At 38.3% G+C, this 24,854-nt stretch overlaps 1 protein-coding gene across 4 annotated transcripts in view; it reads right to left on the bottom strand.

The window, feature by feature from the left end:
- The window catches only part of PPEF1 (protein phosphatase with EF-hand domain 1), a 121,226-nt gene that overhangs the window by 41,819 nt on the left and 54,553 nt on the right, over positions 1 to 24,854 (bottom strand). For 3 of the 4 annotated variants that reach the window (XM_029930089.1, XM_029930088.1, XM_029930091.1), the window contains 3 exons: positions 23,696 to 23,859; positions 14,776 to 14,890; positions 11,379 to 11,425 (listed from right to left, as the gene is read on the bottom strand). In XM_029930089.1, the coding sequence (XP_029785949.1) occupies positions 11,379 to 11,425; positions 14,776 to 14,890; positions 23,696 to 23,859 (326 nt within the window). The remainder of the gene's footprint in view (positions 1 to 11,378; positions 11,426 to 14,775; positions 14,891 to 23,695; positions 23,860 to 24,854) is intronic. The other variant, XM_029930090.1, reaches the window with a different exon arrangement.

Here is a 24,854-nt window from a genome sequence, read left to right as displayed (position 1 = left end):
AGTCTAATTACATGAAATAGAAGTTGGGGTTTTGATTTTTTACTTTGCTTTTCTGTTTGGAGTGTAATTGTAACTACTGTATTGTAAATGATGGAAAATAATTGCATATGTTAAAAAAATAAATAAATAAACAGAAAAAAAATGTGCTATTCAGATTTAAAATAATAGATTAGAGATAATTAAAAGAAACAATGATTGGAAAATACATTATTGACCTGAAAGAACAGATGAAAAATCTCTTACACAGATTAAAAAGCAAAATGATGGAAATTGTAAGGAATGAGCAAGAAATTAGAGTTCAGAGCCAAGAGAACTAATATGCCAATAATAATTCCAGAATCAAGAAAGAGGAACAGATGGGGAAGAGGCAATCACTATATAAACAAGAAAGGGAGATTTTATGGTTAAAAAGAGACTTCATCCTGAAGTTTGAAAGAGCTCACGAATCCTATGCACAATTAGTGGAGGAAAAATATCCATATTACCTGGCAAAAATCTTAAAGGCTGCTAGACAGAAAGAGCAAATTACAAAGGGAAAAGAATCATCCTGGCATTAGACATCTCATATGCAGCAGTGGTAGGTAGAAGATGATGGAATAAATCTATAAATTAAAGAGAGTAAAGGACTATGAACCAAGAATTCTATATTGGCCAAAATATCATTAACATCTTAGGGTGATAGAAAATATTTGCAGATGTGTAAAGGATAAAATATCAGCAACAATATCATCAGGGTGGAAGAAAGATATATGTGAGTACATAGTACTCTAATACCACAGAAGCAATGAACATGTATTGATTGCGTGTTATGTGCTACACACAATCTTAGATGCTAGAAACATAGAGGAAATTATACAAAGTCCTTGCATTCCGGGAGCTTGCATTCAGAGAATATAGCACCCACATGCCCCATAGAGGAAAACACTCAAGAAAATATTCTAACCAAATAACAGCACAGTACAAATAAAAAGTTCTCAAGCCAAGGAAAGACCCAAGAAGAAAGAACATAGAAATGAACAGTGAACCTTTCAATATATAATTCAATATAAAACAGTAGTGATAATGTGTAACTTGCATTTAAGTACTAAGCAAGGATTCTAGAAATAGGAGAGACATACTATGAAGAAAAACCTAATAATGATCAAGAACTAAAAATATGGCATGAGCAGTAACCCGAATTTGCAGGGGAGCTCCACAAATCTCATCCCCTGGGGGACATACATGGAAAGTGTGACAATAAATACGTTTATCTTATTGGATAAGAGAGAGTATAATGGAAGAATAAAGTTATAGCTATTTGATAAATATATACACATACATTATTTATCAGAAATGTCAGGAATGGGAAGACTAATGAATGGAAAAGGACAGCAAAAATTCCAAAGAAAACAACAATAAAGAAAACTTTACCAGAATAGCAAAAAGAAAAGGGAGAGTATGAAACAAAGTGAAGTAAATAGTAAACAAAGTAAAAGAAGAACATTTTTCAAAAACATCTGTTGTTATACTAAATGTGAATGGGTTAAAATCTTCCAGACTATATTAAAGTATAAAACTCAGATATATATATAGTTTGAGAGAAAAACACATTAAAAATAGATAAAGGGAGGTTGAAAACAAGGTAAAAACAACAAAGAGAAAACAAAAATGTAAATATTGATACTAGAACAAAGTGAAATTTAAGATTAAAAGTGCTAAACATGATCACAAAGCAACCATACATAATAAAAGGCACTTATAAAAAAGAACTTGTATTGAATAAACAAAAGAACAAGTTTTTGCTTCAAATATTTAACTACTATAGATGCAAGGAGAAATTGTTTAAAAAAATACAAACACACTAAATTATTCAGATTGAATTATTGGTTTAAAATAATGTCTACAAATTCTTGGCACTCCCTTTAAAAGAGGAAGCCTAACTTCCCTCTTCTTGAATGTGGGTTATATTTAGTGATTTGCTTCTATGAATTGAAAAAAAAAAAAGCAGGATTGATGATATGCAACTTTGGAGACTAAGTCATAAAATACACTACAGCTTCCTGCCTGCTCTCTCTTTTGCTTCACTCACTTTGGGGAAAGCCAGATGCTATGCCATGAGAACACTCAGGTACCCTGTGGAGAGGCACATGTGGCTGTTCTGCTCATAGCCAGTGAGGAGCTGAAATGCTGTGCCTGCAGCCATGTGAGTTACCAATCTTGGAAATGGGTCCATGAGCCCCAGTCAACCTGTCAGACGACTGTAGCCCTGACCAATGGCTTGCCACCTCATGAGAGACCCTAAGCCAGAACCATTCAGCTAAGCTGTACTCAAATTTCTGACCCATAGAAACTGTGTGATACTAAGGCACTAAGTATTGGGGTAGTTTGCTACACAGCAATATATAATATACACATTTAGACAGATACATTAGAAACTAAATATGTGTACAGATTGGATATTTAGGGGCACCTGGGTGGCTCAGTAGGCTAAACATCAGACTTTGGTTCAGGTCATAATCTCATGGTTCATGAGTTCAAGCTCCACATGGGGCTCTCTGCTATTCAGCTCAGAGCCTGCTTTGGATCCTCTGTCTCTCTTCTCCCTGCCCCTTCCCCCACTCACATGTGCTTTCTCTCAATAAACATTTTAAAAAATTGAATATTTAATCAATGAAATTAATTTAATAAATGGATATATAAAGAACTTTACATCCTAAATATAGCGAGTACAATTAATTCTTCATATGTCCAAGGAGACTTTATGAGAATCAATCATGTACTTGATTTCAAAGAAATTCCGAATAAGTTCAAAATAACAAACATTTCATAGGACATATTTTCATGTCATAATCCAATAAAATTTGAAATAATTAATAAAACTATGATTCAAAGAATTCTAGCTCCTTTAATTAAGATCCTTGGAAATTAAAAATTATAGTCTTAATAAGCATTATATCAAAGAGAATATTAAAAACAAACTTACAAGTTCAATAGAAGACTCAATTAAAACTAACATTAGAAAAGATGTGTAGCTTTAAATGCCTTCATTATTAAAGAGGATGCACATGAAAGACTGTATTCATCTCACGAAATTAGAAAAGGAACAGTAAAATCAATCAAATAAAGATAAAAGCTAAAATTAATGAAATAGAAAGCAAACAAAAAAGAAAAACCACATAAAGCCAAAGGATGATTCTTTGAAAGAACCAATAAAATTGATATACTCATCATGAGCCTGATGGAGGATAAGTGAAAAAAGAGAGAATTAAAAATATTCAAGGTTAAAGAGTAGAAAAAAGACATAAAGACATAGAGAAGTAGATAAAAGAAGTACATACATGTAAACAATATAATGTCGACATCTATGATGTACTTTTACGGTCACGAGAAATGGAGAGTTTCCCTGAAAATAAGAAACTATCAGAACTGATTCAAAAGAAATAAAAAACTTGAACAGTGCATCTCCTGTGGCTGTATAGCAGAGCTCTATCTCTATTTTCTTTTTCTTTTTTTAATGTTTATTTTTGAAGGAGAGACAGAGCATGGGGCAGGGGCAGAAAGAGGGAGAAACAGAATCCAAAGCAGGCTCCAGGCTCCAAGCTCCAAGCTGTGAGCACAGAGCCCAACGTGGGGCTCAAACCCATGGACCACGAGATCATTACCTGAGCCCAAGTCAGATGTCCAAGTGACTGAGCCACCCAGGTGCCCCAGCTCTATCTCCATTTTCAAGAGCAAATGGTTTTAATGTTATTTAAACCAATGATTCATTCCGTTCCGTGGCTGCACATAGAAATCACTTGAGAGATTTTTAAAAGTCCCTGGGTGGGGGGCGCCCAGCTGTCTCAGTCGGAACAATGTGGGACTCTTGATCTTGGGGTTGTGGGTTGGAACACCATGTTGGGTATAGAAATTACTTAAGTAAATAAGACTTAAAATTTTTTTCCTTTTTTAAGTCTCCAAGTGTCCATCAGAGTCTCTGAGAGTAGGACTTGCATTCAATATTTTTTTTTCTAATTCCTTTGGGTGATTACAATGTCAAGTTTGAGAATCAGGGTCTTTAATTATTCCAAACCACAGAAAAATATAAAAATCTTTTCAATTTACTTCATGAAACCAGCATAACCTTAATATCAAAATATGAGAAAAGCATTCAGTGGTCTAAAATTATCTTTATTTATATTTTTAATTTTTAAATTTTTTTTAGAGAGAACACATGCACATGTGCACATGCATGTGTGTGAGTGGGGGAGGGGCAGAGACAGAGGGAGAGAGAGAATCTTAAGCTCCACACTCAGCGCAGAGCCCAACATGGGGCTCGATCCCACAACCCTGGGATCATGACCTGAGCCGAAATCCAGAGTCAGGTGCTCAACTGACTGAGCCACCCAGGTGCCTCACATTTATTATAAAAAATAAAATCACATTTATTATATCTGGATAATAAACATGTTCTCCACTAGGATGACAAATTTTCTTGTATTAGAAACTTCTCATCTCCAGTTAGACCAAACTTTGTAGGTATTTCACCTCTACTATAAGCAAAGAATAATGAATTCCTTTAATCAAACCTAATTTTAAGCCCAAAATAGTAATGGTCACCTAGGTCATCCACCTTATACAGTATCATTGACACCCAGTGGATTTTAACCTTTTCAAAAAATTACACACATTGCCAAAAGACTAAGATTTGTAATAATGAAGTTCATTCAATATGAATATGTCACAGTCTGTGAAACTGATTCTAAAAGGCATCTTAAATGTGTACTGAACTCCTGGACATGTTAAGCCTCTCAGAACAACCACTTCAAAAAAGACACGATTTATTTGAATGTATAAGATATGCCCTATTGGTTCAGTATTAGTCATATTACTTTATACATGAGTTCAGATACATTTTTGTCTTAGAACAGGAAGGAAACTAGAAAGCAAAAACTGCTGCTAAAATCCAACCTTCACTCAGTTCCAGTAAACCAAACTCTCTGGCTTATTCTGCAGCCGATAAACAACAAACTGCCTGTGGCATGGAAATGAAGATGACAAATATAAAAAACCCAGGGCAACTACCAACTCTGAATAGCATTCAGATGACCTGGAGAGGCAAAAACAGCAGACCACAGGTAATTAACTTGAATGGAGACAAAGACAAGATGTTTTCCTATATTCTCACCTATTTCCTTCTGAAGCATTTTACAATCAACATCTAGAAGTTATGCCAATTTTTTTTGCACATTTTCCCAAGGCACATCAAACAATAACCTCTGGACCTCAATTCCATTATTTTAATTTTTATTTCTTTTGCCAACCCTGTTTTAGAGATCTGTTCTTCTGATTGCAACACACTGCCTTCATCTCAAAAGAAAAAGAACTGCCTACTGTGGCAGTAGGAAGCATATTAGTGAGAGAGAAAAAAGAAAATATTTAATGACCTTCTCAAGTGGAAAATCATGAGACCGGGAAGTGGAGAATGGTAGGGATGAGAGAAAGAAAACAAGGTGGCTTGGCTTCCAATGGACAGCGTCAGTGTGACATCCGAAGAGTCAATTAGCTTCTCTCTGTCCATGTACATCTCTTTTTCAGCTTCAGGAGGTCTCCACTCACAGTATCAATTCAACAAACTAATTTTCCAATACTTGATCTAAAATTTCAAGCTTTCCATTGAGTGAGGGGAAAATGTCCTGTAATTTTAGCAAGGCTACTTAAGGCTCTGAATGAAGTATCTCAAATGGGTCACTCTAATTAAGCAAAAGTGACTGATTAAAATTAACCTTTTCAGAAAATAAAATCTAAAAACAAACCTAACTAATGCTATGTAAATTGCTTCACTTGATGATATTTGAAGCCATATAATGTTGAGATACCCTTTTAGCAAAGGTCCGTCACACTGTGGTACCAGAAGAAAGAATTCTTTTCAAACCCGGATAGGATTATAGCTAGAAATGTCTAGCTTCGTTTTAAGGTGCTACATGACAAAGTTTTTCAAAACAAATTTCAAATTTTCAAATTTGACAACAAATTTCAAAACAAATAATCAAAAGCAATCACTGGTATGAATCCCATTACCTATCACAGAGCACTACAAAAAGCGTAGGAGAAAAAAAAATGTTTATGATCCTCCAAAACGTTCCTTCATGATTTAGGCACTTACTATATTACTAAAATTCTTTGAACAGACTGTCTTAAACATCACCTCCTCCAAGAAGTCTCCCGTGAGGTTAGGTGCCCCTCCAATGGGCTACTTTGGAGCCTTGTGCTTATACCAGTCATTAATACATCCCACCATGAACTGTCCTGTCTTTTCATTAGCTGACCTTCACCACTAAACTATGAGGTCTCTGGGGCTAAAGGCTGCACCTTAATCAGCCTGTGCTGCCAACCCTTAGCAGAGTACTTCATTCATAACAGGTGTTTAATAAATGTACGTGAAATGAATAAACTTCATTTTCATCTTTTTATCTTCTCAGTTTTTATATAGTGCCTTGAACACTGCAAGGACCAGACAAAAGTTCATTAAGTGAATAAATTAGTGGACAGACTCACTTTCGTATATGATTTGTTATAATGATACAAGTCTTGAACCAAACCAACCACGTGCATGAAGAGAGTAGCATAGCAAGGCACCTCAGGGATCCTACACTGTATGGTGCGCCTTCAGTTGGCCTCAGGCCAGCCCTGGCCCCGCAACCTACTCATCCTAAACTATATAAAAGAATTGACAAGGAAGAAATTGGCTAGCAAGACATCAGTTGAAAGATGAATAACAATTTTGTCTTCATTCAAAGCCTGGGGGTTTCCTGGTTTCTCTTTTGGGCTGATTGAGAGGTATCAGAGTATAATATAAACTTAGTGATTTACAGCTCCAAAAATCTCCAACAGGGGTATTTTGCCAAACTATTTTCTGCAATTCAAGTTCAACCAAAATCTGGATAAAATACATTTTGATAAATTAAATAATCCATAGGTTGCTAATTTTAATAAATTACTTAATACATTAAATAGGGATAAGTTAAAGCATGGTCACTAGCTTCTTCGAAACAGAAGAGAGAGAGAGAGTCCATGGCTTACAGTGAGGTGTCTCAGTCCTGCACGCTCTTACGAATGAACCAGAGGAAAGCACCACACTCGGGGTGTTACATGTAATTGGGAATCAAAACCACAGTGCTGATGCTATGAATATGGCAGTGAGCATCACTCACCATCACGGAAACTCTACCATCTCCTGAGTTAACACCTGCTGTCCTCCCTGTGCAGCAACCCCTGTATCTGAGGCCAGCAGGGACACCCGCCACTCCTCTCTCCTTCTCTTGCTTTATTTTTAAGATGTTCTTTCTTTCCTCCTCATCTTCTTTCCTGGTGCACTGTGCTTCCCTCAACTAATGTTCCTTGTTTGTTTGTTTGTTTGTTTTATTCATGCTCTTTCATCCTCCTATACCTAAGACCCCATAATGATACTCATACTATAAGCCTTGCAGAGATGAATTTTCCAGATCACTGAAGCTTACTCATTTAAAAGCTAAGATGCATTTTTACATTACTTTAACCATTTTAACTGAGGCTTTGGAAAATGTGCCCTTTGTTCTCTTTACTTCTTAACAGATTGCATACCAGAGCCCTGGACACTTTCTTGACCGTGCAGGCTTGTCGATATCAGCACCCCCTCAGGTCCTCCTGAGAAGGACAGAACTCTCTTCCCTGTAGACATTTCCAATCTTGTGCTAATAGGTCTAGATCTCCTGTGCCATTTAAGAGCTTTATTTTCAGGGCTGCATGGGCGGCTCAGTTGGTTAAGCATGCAACTTCAGCTCAGGTCATGGTCTCGTGGTTCGTGGGTTTGAGCCCCGCATCGGGCTCTGTGCTGACAGCTCAGAGCCTGGAGCCTGCTTCAGATCCTGTCTCTCCCTCTCTCTCTCTCTCTCTGCCCCTCCCCCTCTCATGCTCTGTCTCTCCTTCAAAAATAAATAAACATTTAACAAAAAAAAAGAGCTTTACTTTTCATTGTTGTCCTTGATTGTCACTCCTGCCTTTCCCCTCCCACTCCCAAATCGATGTTGGGTGGGGAGCCACACAGGCCAACTTGTAGCAAGAATGTGTCAGGATTTGAGCGACATATGTTCATAGGTCTTTGAGTAAGGGCCTAGAGCCCATCTGGTGAGGCAAGTTCACCATTGTCACAAATCATTTGTGACAGTGATTTCAACAGCTCAGAGACCTTTGTCCTTAATTGTGGGGCCGGGACCATAGGAGTGCTAAGTAGAGACAAGTCGAGTACATGGGAGCTCGTCCTCTGGATAGGCCAGGCGGCACTGTCAATTGCATTCAGGCAGGAAGACTATCACCATTCCTCATTTAAACTTCGGACAAAAAGGGAGACAGGAACAGGAAAAATGCTGACCTCCGTGAGTGACATCATCCTGTGAAGGAGCCTCCTCTGACACCTCTGTGTGGCTGTCCTTCTGTCTCCAGCCTGCCACTCAGGACGCTCGCTGCTCTGGCTGCCCCTATGCGAGTGACTCGCCCTGGCAGAGGCTCACCAGGCCCTTCATCTCTCTCCAACACCATTAACCACGTCACCTTCTCAAGCGTCTTAGAGTGGAACCTTGCTGTCATCAGTAGCTCGTGCCTCAGTTTCCCCTCTCAAACCAGGCAATTTCAAGATTCTTGTGTGCAGTTTATCCCACATCCAAGATGCATTTTAGCTGCTTCTCACTCTCACCTATGGAGATTCAAATTCATGGCTCCTGCAGGTTTCTCTTTTCCGAACATCCCTCTCACCTCCCTCTACCCAAATCCCTCTCAAGCAAGACTGCCCTACACTTTTCACTGCTGGGCTCTCAGTCTGCACTTCTGGAACGTGCTCATTGGCTAACTCTCAAAATACTTCTTGCTTTCATGTGAATCCTATATTTTCACCTTCAGTTCTTTTTATGGTACTTCTTACCACCCACCTCCTCCTGTTCGGTCTTTACGTGAGCACTTTCCAGTTTGCTGTGCTCCATACCGCTCTCCTGAGAGAACTCAGAAACATGGCGATTCTCTCCTTTCTCATCTATCTGCGCCAGAGTCTCCCTGATCACACCTTAATATCTGCGACTACCTCTCAAGAAGTGTGCGTTTCTAACTGCCTTGGAAGTCATTTTTCTCATTTAGTTTACTCAACTGTTTTCCCGTTTGTATATCTCCCCAAACCTTTAAAAACATAATCACTAGGTTTTCTCTTGTGGTTGCTGCCCACATCCTCCTGCCCCCTCTTCCTTCCTTCCATTGTCACTGTCAGCAATAGCAGGACTGAACCTCTAAACATTTTACATGGTGCCGTGTACGGGTGAAACGAATCTCATTCCCCAAACTGTGCAGCTTCTTATGTCCTCTCACGGGTCCATTCTCCCTCCACTCCCACAGCTTTCCAATGTGCCCATAGAATCCCCATTTCGTGGTAAATAAACTCTCCTCTGCCTTCAACTCATTCGGGAAGGCTGCCCTCCGTAAGGAAAGGACTCATTCCTCCAGGATGGACACCTCAGGGTCAGGAGTTGGGGAGGATTCACATGCTTCTCAGGGCCACCGAAAGGCCAATGCTTTGCCAGCCGCAGGTAAAAGCCTCTCCTCCTTTCTAGCCCATGACCTCTGACTGGCCTTCCTTACCCTGCTCCTCACCTCACAGGCCTGTGGCCAATTCATTTAACTCATCTGCTTTCCATTTCCACATCCTTGACCTCCTCACCTCCAATATTCTCTTTTGCTCACTTCGGTCAATCACATTCTAGACTCCACCTTGGACAGGCTCATCCCCTAGGACTCTTCCCCGCAAAACTTCCCACCCTTCCTGCTTCCGAAGGCCCCTGCCCCGGTCAGTCTGCTCGCTCCGAAAGCATGCCAATCCCGCAGTCCACCTACCTCTCCCAGGTGGCTGGCCCATCCTGACTCCTCTCCCTTCCCAGCCCAGCATGGGTTCCGGGGCTGATTTCGGAAATTGGAACCAGCACCCTCAGTTCCCTACCGGAAAAACTTTGGCTGGACTTCCTGACACCAACCTAAGTTCCTGGGCAGACTCCTACTTCCTCTGCTCCCACCCTCCAGCTACCAGGCTCTAGATCCCTGCTTAGGCCTCCTGCCATCTCACTGAATCGCCTCCTAAGTGCCAGCTCCATTCATCCACTCCTGTTTTGCCCTTTCCATTCCCTTCTAAGCTTCCATTCCAAATGAATGAAACGAAAACCTTGCATTTCTATTATAATTCATTACTTTAAAAAATGCTTTTGGGTGTTTGTTATTTTATCCATGAGACAACCTTTTGTGGATCGGAAGCTCAAGAATATTACAGCCTCAAAAAAAATTGAGTTTCACAGAGGTTATATGGCTTACTTAAGTTCTCATAGTATCCAAAGAGTAGAAATGATTGGCCATCATGATAATCAAAATATATTTTCTTTCAACCATCTGAGACACCTATGCTACACCCAGTTATTCAACATACTAGTTGTGGAGACGGACACATTGATCAAAAAGAGAGATAAAGGGGAGCGCCTGAGTGGCTTAGTGGGTTGGGATCAGATTCCTGATTTCGGCTCGGGTCATGATCTCGCCGTTTGTGAGTTTGAGCCCTGCGTCAGGCTCTGTGCTGATGGTGCAGACCCTGCTTAGGATTCTCTCTCTCGCTCTTCCACTCTCCCTTTCAAAAATAAATAAGTAAACAAAAAGAGAGATGAAGGGATGAAGGCAGAAGCCACCTCAGGATTACTTTTCTTCATACAGTTGTCCCAGAGGCAAATATTCAGGTTGCTACCGCTGGCTCAGAGAGAGAAATGAATCTGACTAAAGAGATGCGGAGAAATTCCATGCCAGCCAAGTGGCTCTGGGCCCTCTGTGTGGGCCCCACAACCAAAACCCAATGAAAGAAGAGGAGTCACAGCACTGGAAAAGCAACTGAGCTCAGCAATGGTGAATCAGCGTAGAGAAGAGAACAATTTGGAACCTACTAAATGGGACAGTCCCTTCATACACAATTAGTGTGCTTTGCAAGAGAAGACTGGTATGTGGCATGCTCACTTCTGAACAAAATAAAAGCAAAACGGATTGCTCTCTTCCCCATCCTGTGCCATCTAGACATTTATGATGTCATATGCACCATAAACACAATCCAGTGCAAATGGAAATGGATATGTAGATAACAGTAGTACTGAACAAAGACCCAGATTAAATTTTTGAAAGACATTTGTATGAAATATGTGTTAAAAAGCCAAAAGAGATCCCTCTACAAATATTTTGGCTTCTTATATTAAAAAAAAAAAAACTGTTACATACATCTGTGTTTGTCCATATCCCTAATAAAATTAACATTGTTATCTGCCCTGGGACTCTCCTCCGCCAAAAAAATGCAACTGTTTAGCAAAATAATTATTTACCTTATAGAAGATCAAAAAAAGATCATCCAGTTTTCCATGCAAATCACCTGCAGTGCAAATGAGAAATCAGTCTTCAGTACGAAACATGAAAACACCCATTTTGTTATAGAATTTTTAAACAGAAATACTGCTGATATACTCCAAGCATGCTCAGGGCATTGGGGTTTTACCCATGATGGTATTAATTCAACAATTTGCTTCTATAGCTCTCTTTTTGTCCCCTTTCCTCTGGGGGACAGCATCTGATATTGCAATTACCTGTTCATTCCTGCTATTTAGGCAGCGTTTAGCTCACTCTGTGCCAAGCACCGAATTAGGGTTTATGTGAATTATCCTGTTCAATCCTTACAACCACTCTATGAGATGGGTATTATTTTCACCATTACTGGGTTACAAAGGAGGCTCGGAGTACTTAACTGGTGCAAAATTATCCAGTTACCAAGGATCAGAGATGGAATTCAAACCCAATTGTACCTCAAAACTCAAGCGCTTAGCGATTCCTCCATACTGTTCATACTGTCACCTCTAGGAGAGCAGCAATAGTGTATCAAGTGGCATTAAATCCCCAATGCCTCTCATAGCATCTGGTGTATAATAGGCACTCAATAAACACATTTAATTGCTAAAGGCACAGTTTTTTAAAGCCATGTATTAAAGAATATGCTTGAGCAATAGCATCTAAAATTTAAAATTTCTGAGTTGAGGGGCACTTGGGTGGCTCAGTTAGTTGAGTGTCTGCCTCTTGATCTTGGCTCAGGTCATGATCCCAGGGTCATGGGATCGAGCCCCACAACAGGCTCTGTACTGAACATGGAGCCTGTCTAAGATTCTCATTCTCCCCCACTTGTGTGCTCACTCGCTCTCTCTCTCTCTCTGATTTTTAAAAAAATTGTGATGTTGACATTCTTTTGATAAGACAGTTACAGGAAATAAAAATGAAAGCATGGCTTTATAAAACTCAGCTAACTAAAGGACATCACATGAATATGAAAATATTAATTAAAAATTAAGAATGAATATGTGAATATTCAAAAGCCCTATTTGGATAACTATTTCTAGGTAAAATATCTGTCTTTCATAAGCTCTAATCATAAATTTTTATTCTTTGCAACCAAATGAATTAAATGTAGAAATACCTTTCCTCAGTGTGCTTAAAATCCCTCAACCAAAATTAACCAAATATATGCAATAGAAGACTCTGATGATGAGAATAACTAAAATCCTGGATCACCAGCACTTATTTATAAAGTGACTATATTATTGAGAGCATATTAATGCTACTGTATACTTAAATCTCATTGTTCTCATATGATGTTATTCCAATTCTAAGGAGCTAAAAGTAGAAGGACTTTTTACTTATCAATTAAATACATTTTAAAAATTATTTTATTTTCCTAATTTTCCTCAGGCTGACTTGTCTTTCGAAGACTTGGGTGGACAAAATTATTGCAGCTAGCATGCTAAAAAAATGAATTGGTTTCAGCATATTAAGAATTGAGGCTGTAAGTGAATAAACTGTTCAATCAATCCATTCCCTAGTCTTTGTCTCATGAAGGAAAATGAAATATCAGAGAGATGTGTGATAGGAGATGGGACAGCAGATACAGGGCTGCCTCTGACCTGGGACACAGAGGACCTGATTTTTTTTTTTTATTCTGACTCTGCCACTAACTAGCTAAGTGAGCTTGCAGGTGGTGGGGGAGAGTCCCAACACAGAAATTCAGGGAAGGAGGGGCACCTGGCTGGCTCAGTCGGTTATGCGGTGAAGCATCAGACTCTTGGTTTCAGCTCAGGTCACGATCTCAACAGTTTCATGCCCTGAGTTGGTCTCTGCCCTAACAGTGCTGAGCCTGCTTGGAATTCCTGCTTTCTGCCCACCCCTCACTCACACTGTCTGTCTGTCTGTCTGTCTCTCTCTCTGTCAAAATAAGCAAATAAACTTAAAAGAAAAAGAAGGAAAAGAAATCCAGGGAAGGAGGGGCACGTGGCTGGCTCATTGGTAGAGCATGGGACTCTTGATCTCAGGGTTGTAAGTCTGAGCCCCATGCTGGGTGTAAAGACTCCTTAAAAATAAAATATTTACAAAAGAAAAAAAGAAACAAAGAAATGCAAGGAAGGTGATACACTTTCCTCTCTGCGCCTCAATTTCATCCACGAGAACAAGTGATAGACTGGTCTCAGTAAGGACCATTCAGTTCTTACACCGTGGGATTCCAAGACTCCCTGGCCCTCTTATTAATTCACATCTTCTAGATCCTTTTACCCAAAGATACATCTGCAGGGGCAACTGGGAGTATACTGAAAACACATGGGAGCAGATCTCGCTCTTGGTTTGGCTTATTCTAGACACTGGTAGCATATACAGCCCTGGCCACACCAGCTTCATAGGTTGGCTCGGCCTCCTGAGCTGCATGGCCTCACATTCCTAATCTCTGTGAAAAGTAAGAGCTGGTGAGGCTTTGAATAAAAGGTGCCCACTGCTGAGATGCATCGTCTGTTAGGCAGAGATGTGTTGGCCTGATCAGGTTCAAACTGCATCATTAAAGATGCTTCAAAAACTTTAAAGAGTCAGGGCATGTCATGCAGCATATACTACTGCTTCAAGTCCCTATCACCACTGTCAGATGCGAGAAATGGAAATGGTTTCCTTAGATTGTCAAATCCACTTCTACCTGCCAGAGTAAAAGAAACACAGGCTACAAATTGATTTGGAAAATAACAATCACTGTTTTCTAACCTAACGGCCTAATTAGAAGTTAAGGGAATTGCTGTTCCTTCCACGCACCCCCTTCTCAGACAGTTGCAAGCCTGCTGAGCACCAACTGTGTTGAATTTCAATGTGTACTGTTTCTTGAAGCAATATCCTGCCAGGCTGGCCTATAGGATAACAAAATCTCGAGCCTTGTTATGTAGGAGAACAAGGAACAGATTTCTAGGATGTTCCCACTCTTCTAAAAGCTGCAGAGACCAGTTGGAAAAAATCTAAAACAGCAGCCAAGGGCAGAGAAGACTTTAATCTCCATCCTGCCGTGGGCTCTTTGCCTCCCAGGCTAAGCGGCGCACAGTGGCGCACCTAAGAAAAGTAATACAGAACAAAGATAATGAGAGCTAGATGGAGGGCAAAGCAGGCTTATTCCACCCATGGGTGGCTTTCCGTATTAAAATGCTGCCTGCTTTTATAAAAAGCTAGGAGTTCTTTAATTTCCCACATAATTAATTCCTGCCAGCTGGTATGGAAACAAAGAGAAGATGGGGAACCATATTATCATGATAGATAACTCTATATTAACGCTTTTCCCTTAATACAGTCCAATTTACACAGTTTTCAAGTTAAGCAAATGATGTAGAACCAAGGCAATCCTAAATATTAATTTGGCAGCTCTGCCCTGAAACTTACCACAGATTGTTATCTCTTTGGAAGGAGAAGTAGTTACATGAGTGAAGTTCGGCTTTTGCTTCAGGACTTTCTTGGTCTCAAATAGCACTTCTAAGACATAACGAGCATGAAGTATCTGTGAGGGTGAGGTAGAGGAAATATATATAATGAACTAGCAAGAAAAGCATGACTACGTAGAAAGCTATAAAGGTAGAGCAGATGAGCACATTTATAGAAGCTATACTGCAGAATAATCTCTAAATTATTCTCAGAAAGATTATTCTAGCACTGTGTCTGGCATATAATAAGCCCTCACTAGATATTTGCAAATTGAATGAATGAATGGTTCCTAGGACATTTATATTCTCATGGTTTTTTTTCAATGTTTTTATTTTTGAGAGACAGAGAGAGAGAGAGAGAGAGAGAGAGCACATGTGCACATGTGCAAGCAGGGGAGGGGCAGAGAGAGGGGGAAAGAGAGGATCCAAAGAGGGTTCTGTGCTGCCACCAGTGAGCCTGATGCAGAGCTTGAACCCACGGACGGACCACAAGATCATGATCTGAGCTGAAGTCAGCCGCTCAATTGACTGAGCCACCCAGGCGCCCCTACTTTCATGTTAACTGACATCACCCATTCACAGAACATCTGTGATTATTCTTGGTCCTTAGAACCCAAGAGCAGTGAAAGGGTAGAAAAAAACAATCCATTGCCCCAGGGAAACATGCAGACAAAAATGAATAAATAACAGAGAAGGAAGGAAAGGAGAAAGAGAAGGAGAGAGAGAGTGTGGAAGATGGGCTGCTTTGCATTTGTTTGGGACATCCTGCCATCTGGGAGGGCAACCGGGTGGTGGCACCAGGTTCGCAGATCTCACAAGGCAGCCAGAGTAGCCCTAAGTAACCCCTGAGCCAAGAATCCCAGGTGTGGCCCAAAGTTGGGTGCACAGGCGTGAGAGTTTATAGAACAGCAAGTGCATTTATATACTAGTCTAAATAGGAAACATATTCCAAACCCAAACAAACCATTTGGATTATCTCCTATTACGACTGTTCATCCAATTACTCTCCTCCAGTTACAGTCCTGATGACATCACTGTTATGGACAGACTTACTCTGCTTTCTCCACTGGGCTTTTGTTTGTTTGTTTTAAATCTAGTGTGTAATACTCCCTTTTTTAAATGAGAAAATATTCCAAATACATAATCCCCAAAGTAATATAGCCGATACAAATTTAACAGATGCTAACACCACTTCATGGGTCAGGACTATTTGTACCACTTGAAATGGGGCTAGCTGAAACTGACATGTGCTGAGAGTATAAAATACACACTGGATTTCAAAGACTTACTATAAGAAAAAAAAAGTAAAATGTCTCCTTAATGACTTTTAACATGAGCGTGTATTAAAATGATAATAATTCCATATGTTGGATTAAATAAATTAGTTAAATTTTTTCACTTTTTTAACATTTTTTAAAAATTTATTTTTTTATTAAAAAATGTTTAATGTTAATTTATTTTTGAGAGAGAGAGAGAGAGAGAGAAGCACACGAGCATGAGCAGGGGAGGGGCAGAGATAGAGAGGGAGACACAGAATCCGAAGTAGACTCTAGGCTCTGAGCTGTCAGCACAGAATACAACGTGGAGCTTGAACCCATAAGCTGTGAGATCATGACCTGAGCCAAAGTTGGATGCTCAACCAACGGAGCCACCTAGGTGCCCCCTAAAGTTCACTTTTTAAAATAATCTCTATACCCAGTATGTTTTTACTTTTTTAATGCGACTACTAGAATGTTTTAAATTATATATGTGGCTCACATTATATTTCTACTGGACAGCATTGGTTTAGATTATTAAAGGCATAGAGAGGGGTCATATCTACATATTGTTCAAATACTGCTTTGGATATAGGATTCAGAAGTGATAGAATCCTTTTTTCCCTTGGAACAATCCTGTCTCAGTATGTCAAAATTTCTATTTACAGAGCCATTAAAATAATAAAACTATTTTCTATCCCAGACCCCAAAAATACGACTTAAATTTGGACAATTTTTAAGGACAGGAATCAGGATTTGAGGCAATGTGAGAGTTAGGCGGAAAGAGAAACCCCGTGGACAGATTAGTGTGGAGAGACCTGTATTTCCTGGCTTTCAGAAGACCTAATGAACTGCTAAAGATCTTCCCCACAAAACCACTCTAAATCCATTCAATCCACAACTTGAGTCAAATCTTGAATGTCAACATTCCTTTAAGGAAATTTTAAGGGACAGGCAAAACATCTTCAATCAATGACTTGTTTCAGTTTGCAAATTTAGTCTACTAATTCCCAATGTTGCACTTACTTGACACTGCAGATTTTCTGGCCCATTTGTAGCATTAATCAGTGTAAGCACTGTCAGAAAAGGCAGTTTTATTTTGTTTTTTAAGTTAAAAAAGCATTGAGAACGTGCTATGACAGAAAGATCCTATTATTAAAATAGATTTCTGGATACTTTTTTTAAAACCTTTTTTATTGTGTGTGTGTGTGTGTGTGTGTGTGTGTGTGTGTGTAAAGCAATCTTGACACCCAACATGGGACTCAAATTCACAACCCTGAGATCAAGAGTCACACACTCTTCCAACTGAGCCAGCCAGTTTTCCAACTGGCTAACATCCCTCGGCTAATATCAGTACTTGCTCACAATGCTGTCTTTCAGTAGTGTTATAACTGTGTTTACAGTTGCAAAATTAAATACTCCAGAGAGTTAGCTCAGATGTTGGTTTCTACATTTATAAAGATAGGGGGAGGAGCCAAGATGGAGGAGAGGATAGAGTAAACAGCAACTTAAGATATTCATATTCTTTTAAAGGGATTGAGGGAAGAAAATATTACTTTTAAAGGATATTTATTCTTATGAAATAGTAAGTTTTCAAATAAGAAATATCTCATTTTTTTAGTTGAAATAAAAAGTTAAACAGTAAAAAGGAGTATAACTGAAAAGCAATTTTCCTTCTTCCCCAGACCTCAGTTCCTGTCCCTAAAAACAGCCACTGTTAGGAGTGTCTTGACTATCTTTCCAAAACATATTCTATGTGTTTGCAAGCATATAAAAATTAATATAACCAGATATGGATGGGCAATATTAATATATGTTATAATAAACTCTTTTTTATAAATATATAATCCCTTAAACAAAATGTAGGGTATATTCACACAAAGGAGTGTTATTCAACTGAAAACAGGAGTAAGATATTGACACATACTAAAACATGAATGTTCCTTGAATACATTTTGCCAAGCAGAAGCCATATACAAAAGGCCACATATTATATGATTCCATTTATATGAAATGCCCAGATTAGGGAAATTTGTAGAGACAGAAGGTAAATTAGTGGCTACCAGGGTCTAGGGAGAAGAGGGAATGGATACAGGGTTTTGTTCCAGGGTGATGAAATGTTCTGGAATTAGATAGTGGTGGTGGTGGTTGTCCAACATTGTGCATATACTAAAAACTGCTAAATTGTACACTTAAAAATAGTTAAAGTGATCTATTTTATGTTATATTAATTTTATATTAATTTAAAAAAATCAATATATATTTAATTTCTTTTTTTAACAAATGGAAGCACTGTACTCTACATTGAAACTTTATTCTTCCCATAACAACATAATTTTTTTCACTTTTACAAAGTCAGAATTATTGATCTTTTCTGTTATAGCTCCTTGGATTTTTGTTATATCTTTTATCTCCTTGAACATATTAACCATATTTATTTTAAACTCCAAGTCCGATAATGCCATTATCAAAATATCAGTCTGTTTCCATTGTTTGTTTGCCTCTGTTTTCTGTCATGAATCTTGCATCCTCCTATTCCTTATAGGCATATTTGTATAAAGTTAATATTTGTATAAAGTTCTGGACATTGTACATAAAAACTTAAATAATTTGAGGCTTATTTTCTTTCCGAGAGGACATACTTTGTCTTCTGGCAGGTGGCTAGGAACACCAGCTATCTGGGATAATCTCAATTCAATTTCAGGAATTAGATGATTCAAAGTTTTGCTTCAATTCCTATAGAAACAGTCTACTTCTAGTTCACTCTTACTCCTGTTAGGGTCCTAACCTAAGAATGAGGGTTTTGGGGTACTGTCAGAGAAAATAATAAAATAGGTAGCTCCCAGGTCCTATCCCTTCAAAGAAACACTGGTAACTTAAGCCAAAAAACTTCCATAATCAACTTTCACAGAACTTCAGTAAACAAAGTTTACAGCAGCCAAGCAAAGGTTGAATTAAGAAGAAGACAACTTAAAAAATGGCTCAGTGTAAGCAGGAAGTAAAGGCTAAAACAGGTTTGTAAACAGTCTAGCTAAATAATGAAGGAGTGTACCAACACAGAGACCACCTGCAAAGGCTAGGCTTGTCTTTGCTTTGCTTCTCTCTCTCGCTCTCTCTCTGATTCTGGTATTCAAGGAAATCTCTGTCATCACTAGCTGAACACAAGCTAAAAAAACAGAGACTTCAGAGGACTAACACAACTAGACCTAGCAGACATATATAGAACACTCCACTCAACAATAGCAGGCTACAGATTTTTTAACAAGAGCACATGGAACATTCTCTAGGATAGACCAGATGTTAGGCCATAAAACAAGCCTCAGTAAATCTAAAAAGATTGGAATCATGCAAAATATCCCCTCTGATCACAATGGAATAAAACTTGAAATCAGTAACATAAGGAAAACTGAAAACTTCACAAATATGTAGAAATTAAACAACATACTCCTTTTTTAAGGCTTATTTATTTGAGAGAGAGAGAGAGAGAGAGAAAGCAGGGGAGGGGCAGAGAGAGAGAGAGAATCCCAAGTAGGCTCCATGTTGTTGGCACAGAGCCCGACATGGGGCTCGGTCTCACAAACCATGAGCTAAAATCAAGAGCGGGACGCTTAACCAACTGAGCCACCCAGGAGCCCCTAAACAACACACTCAAACCGTCAGTGTGTCAAAGAATAAATCATAAAGGAAGTTAGAAACTATTTTGAGATGAATGAAAATGAAAACACAACATACCAAAATGTATGGGATGCAGCAAAAGCAATGCTCAGGGAGAAATTTATAAGTGTCTACATTAAAAAGAAGAAAGTTCTCAAATGAAAAGCCTCACTTGACACTAAGGAACTAGAAAAAGAAGTTAAACCAAAAGCTAGCAGAGGAAGAAAATAAGGATTAGAGTTCAGATAAATGAAACAGACAACAGAAAAACAATAGAGAGAATCAACAAAACCCAAAGTTGGTTCCTTGAAAATATGAACAAATTTGACAAACCTTTAGCTGGACTGATAAAGAAAAACAAAGGGAGAAAATGCAAATGACTATAATCAGAAATGAAAGTAAGGAATAAAAAGAAATTTATTCAAAGAAATGAAAGAATGATAAGAGAATATTATGAATAGTTATACACTAACAAATTTGATAAATTAGATGAAATGGACAAATTCCTGGAAACATACAAATTCCCAGAAACACACAAATTCCCAAAACTGATTCAAGAAGAAATAGAAAATCTGAACAGATATAGGACAAGTAGAGATTGAACCAGTGATCAAAAATGTCCTAGCAAAGAAAAATCCAACATAGGCAGCTTTACTGGTGAACTCTACTGAATATTTAAAGATTTAACACCAATCCTTCTTAAACTCTTCCAAAAAACTAAGGGAGAAGAAACAATTTCTAATTCATTCTAGAAGGCCAATACTACCCTGATATCAAAGCCAGATAAAGACACCACAAGAAACTATATACCAGTATCCCTTATGAACAAAATGCAAAAAAAACTCAACAACATAACAGCTAACAAACTCCAACAAAAATTTTTTAAAGAAAGACCATGACCCAGTGGGATTTATTTCAGGAATACAAGGTGGTTCAACACACATACAAAATTAACCAGTGTAATACACACATTAATAGAGTCAAGGAAAAAAAACAAATGATTCTCTTAATTGATGCAGACAAGGTATTTGACAACATCTAAGACCTTGTCATGATAAAGCCACTCAGAAAACTAGGAATAGAAGAAAATTTCAACATGATAAAAGGCATCTATGAAAAATCCACCACTAACATCAAATTCAATTGGTGAAAGACCGAAAGCTTTTCCACTAAGATCAAGAATAAGACAAACATGCCTGCTCTCACCACTGTTACTCAATATTGTACTGAAAGTTCCAGCCAGAGCAATTGGGCAAGAAAAAGAAGTAAATGGAATCTAAATCAAAAATGAAAAAAGTAAAGCTATCTCTACTCCCAGATGACATAATCCTATAGAAAGATTATTTCAAAATACACACACATACACACAAACCACTAGAGCTAATAAATTAATTCAGCAAAGCCAAGTGGCAGAATTAAAGCTCAACCCACAAAAATCAGTTGTCTTTCTATACACCAATAATGAGCAATCCAAAAGGGAATTAAGAAAGCAATGCCTTTTACAATAGCAATCAAAAGAATAAAATGCCAAGGAATACATTTAAAGTAGTGAAACACTTGTGCACTGAAAACTAGAAAACATTGCTAAAAGAAATCAAAGAAAACCTAAGTAAATGGAAAGACATCCTGAGTTTATGAAGTAGAAGACTTAATACTGTCAAGATGGTAATACTAACCAAAATGATTCACAGATTCAACACAGTCCCTACCAAAATCCCAATGACTTTTTTTGTACAAATGGAAATGTCAATCCTCAAACTCATTGCAAGGAAACCCAAATGCAAGAATAATACTGAAAAAGAAGAAGAACTAAATTGAAAGATTCAGTAATCAAGACAATGTGGTAGTAGCATAAGGATAAACACATACACAAATGGAATAGAATTGGAAGTCCAGACATAAAACATCTATAGTCTATTAGTTCTCAATGAAGGTATCAAGACCGCTCAATGGAGGTAAGGAACAGACTCTTCAATAAAAGGTGCTGGGACAACTACATGTCCACATGCAGAGAATGAAGTTGGACACCTGCCTCATCCCATATACAGAAAGTAACCAAAAATGTCTTATGAACTAAATGTAAGAGCAAAACCTATAAAATTCTTAAAAGGAAATAGAAGGGGTAAATCTTTGTGACCTTGGATCTGGCAATGGCTTCTTAAATGTAACACCAAAAGCACAAACAACCAAAGGAAAAAAATTGATAAATTGGACTTCATCAAAATTAGAAACTTTCGTGAATCAAAGGGCATTATCAAGAAAGTGAAAAGACAACCTACAGAATGAAACAAATTTTTCAAACCATATATCTGATAAGGGATTTGTATCCAGAATATATAAAGAACTCTAATAAGTCAATAATAAAAAGACAAATAGCCTGATTTTAAAATGGGCAAAGGATCTGAATAGACATTCCTCCAATGAATGTATACAAATGGCCAGTAAACAAGAAAAAACACTAAACATCTTCAGTCATTGGGCAAATGAAAATTAAAACCACAATGAGATACCACTTAACATACAACTAGGATGGCTATAATAAAAATAAAATTAAAAAGAATAAACAAAAGCAAACAACAAGTATTGGCAAAAAATTGTGAAAAAATTGGAACCCCCTCACATTGCTGGTAGAAAAGTAAAATGGCGCAGCCCCTGTGGAAAATAGCTTAGCAATTCCTCAGAAAGTTAAAGAGAATTACCATACGACCAAGCAGTTCGATTCATAGGTACATATACTCAACAGAAGTGAAAACGTGTTTATAGAAAAACTTTTAAGTGAACACTTGCTTGTTTTTAATTTTTTTTAATATTTATTTTTGAGGGAGAGCAAGCGCAGGGGGGCGGGGCAGAGAGAGAGGGAAACACAGAATCCGAAGCAGGCTCCAGGCTCTGAGCTGTCAACACAGAGCCTGGCATGGGGCTTGGACTCACAAACAGTGAGATCATGACCTGAGCCAAAGTCGATGCTTAACCGACTGAGCCACCCAGGTGCCCTGTAAGTGAATGTTACTTCATGATAGCCAAAAGGTAGAAAAAAATCCAAGTGTCTATCCAGTGACAAATGAATAAACAAAATGTGGTATATTCATATAACAGAATTATATATCCATATAACATGCATAGCAATAAAGGAGCAATTAAACATGCTATGACATGAATGGACATGAACGTACCTTAAAAACATTATGCTAAGTGAAAAAGCCAGACCCAAGAGGCTACATATTATATAATTCCATTTGTATGAAATGTCCAAAATAGACAAATACCTTGAGACAGAAAGTAGAATAGTGATTGCCAGGGGTGAATGAGGAGGGAATGGTGGTGGGTATGGAATTTCTTTCTGAGGTGATGGAAATGTTCTGAAATTAGATATTGGTGAGGGTTGTGCAATTCTGTGAATATACTAAAAACCAGCGAATTATACACATTACTTATTTATTTTTAATTGTGGAATTGTTGACACACAATATTACATTAGTTTGAGGTGTACAACACAGTGATTTGACAACTCTACATGTTACACTGTGCTCACAGGTGTAGCTACCATCTGTCACGATACAACACCATTACAACACCATTGACTATATTCCCTATGCTGTAGCTTTTATCCATATGACTTAGCCATTCCATAATTGAAAGCCTGGATCTCCCAGTCTCTTTCACCCATTTTGCCCATTCCCCCACCCTTAAACCACTTACTTTAAAATGATGAATTTTATGACATGTGAATTATGGCTCAGAAAAAGCCAAAAAGGAAATGCTGTAATCCTATAGATAGGAGATTTCTGTACATCTAAGGAGACTTCTATTTAATAGGTTAAGCAAAGCAGAGGATATCTCTCAGTATTGAAGCTTTTCCCCAAGAGAATACATTTCGGCTACATATTTTCATTCATTCAATCATTCAACAGATGGTCACTGAGCACATACATGTTATGTATAAGAATCAGGGCAGTATCTGCTTCCACTTGCCTGTTGTTGCTTGAACGCGTCAACAAGTAAATCAATGTCAGGAAAGGTGAGAGGAAATTGCAGTCGAGGACCTTTATAGGAGTCTGGGACTTCTATCAATCTGATATAGTCCTGTTTATCCTCGTTGTTCTGGGAAGTGCTACCAAAAAGTCGAGAAACTATTTCTAGAAAAGGAAAGACAGAAAGGGTGGGGGAATCAACATTACCATACTTAAATTCAATAAATATCTTCTTGAATATCGAGTCTGTGTAAGGCACTGTGCTACATATTATGAATACCAAGATATCTCACATATACCCATGAGGAAGGATTTGTTCTCAGATCATTAGGTATATTCACATGAATCAACCTCATATGTTCCTGAGTGGACACGGTACCAAAGCACTGAGTTAATTGGTAGAGAGGAAAAGGAGAAACATAGGGAAAACTGGTCAGTCAAGGTACTCTGATGCTCTGAAACCACCTCTTACATCTTAGATTTTTACGAATAGGGCTGAAAACATAACTGCACATTGTATTTGACTCAAACATCTGTGCTATTCAGAATCTACAGGAAATTAAACTGTAATATTCAATTTTTCTCCTGTTAAACACTTCAAATTTTACCTGGCTATAATTGATTTTTTCTCTCTTCACATAAAAAGAGATTGATGTGATATTTTTTCTTCTTGTTAATAAAACAAACAGAGTTAGATGATGAACCACAGGCAGAGATACCCAAAGGGCCTCTTGTTCGGAGAGATGTTCCTATGTAACAGATTGTCTGCACCCTTTTAGTAGGTGCTGAGACTCAGGGTCCCTTTCTTGCTAGATTGCCTATGAAACAATCGGCCCAAGTACAGAAATCTTAGTTGGAGAAGGATGAAAGGGGATATGGTAGACTGGTTGCAAAAGTGACTCGAAATGTCCATCCCAGCCCCTAGACTTGCCCTTTTTAAAGTGACTTGCAGTTACTCTCATCAAGAGTCTATTTCCCCAGGCTTTGAATCTGGGCTGTTGGGTTCATGACTTGTGTTGGCCTAAAGAACGTGCTGGAAGTGGTATGTAGCATTTCTGAGCTAAGATCTCAGGAGGACTTGTGTGCTTCTGTGCTCTCTCTTTTGAACCCATGCCACTACCAAAAAGCCCAGGCTAGTCTAATGAAAGCTCCAAGACTAC

Source organism: Suricata suricatta, chromosome X, assembly GCF_006229205.1.
Source record: "Suricata suricatta isolate VVHF042 chromosome X, meerkat_22Aug2017_6uvM2_HiC, whole genome shotgun sequence".
Lineage (NCBI taxonomy): Eukaryota > Metazoa > Chordata > Mammalia > Carnivora > Herpestidae > Suricata > Suricata suricatta.
Note: the sequence above shows the minus strand (reverse complement) of the source record. Positions and strands in the feature narration are given on the sequence as shown.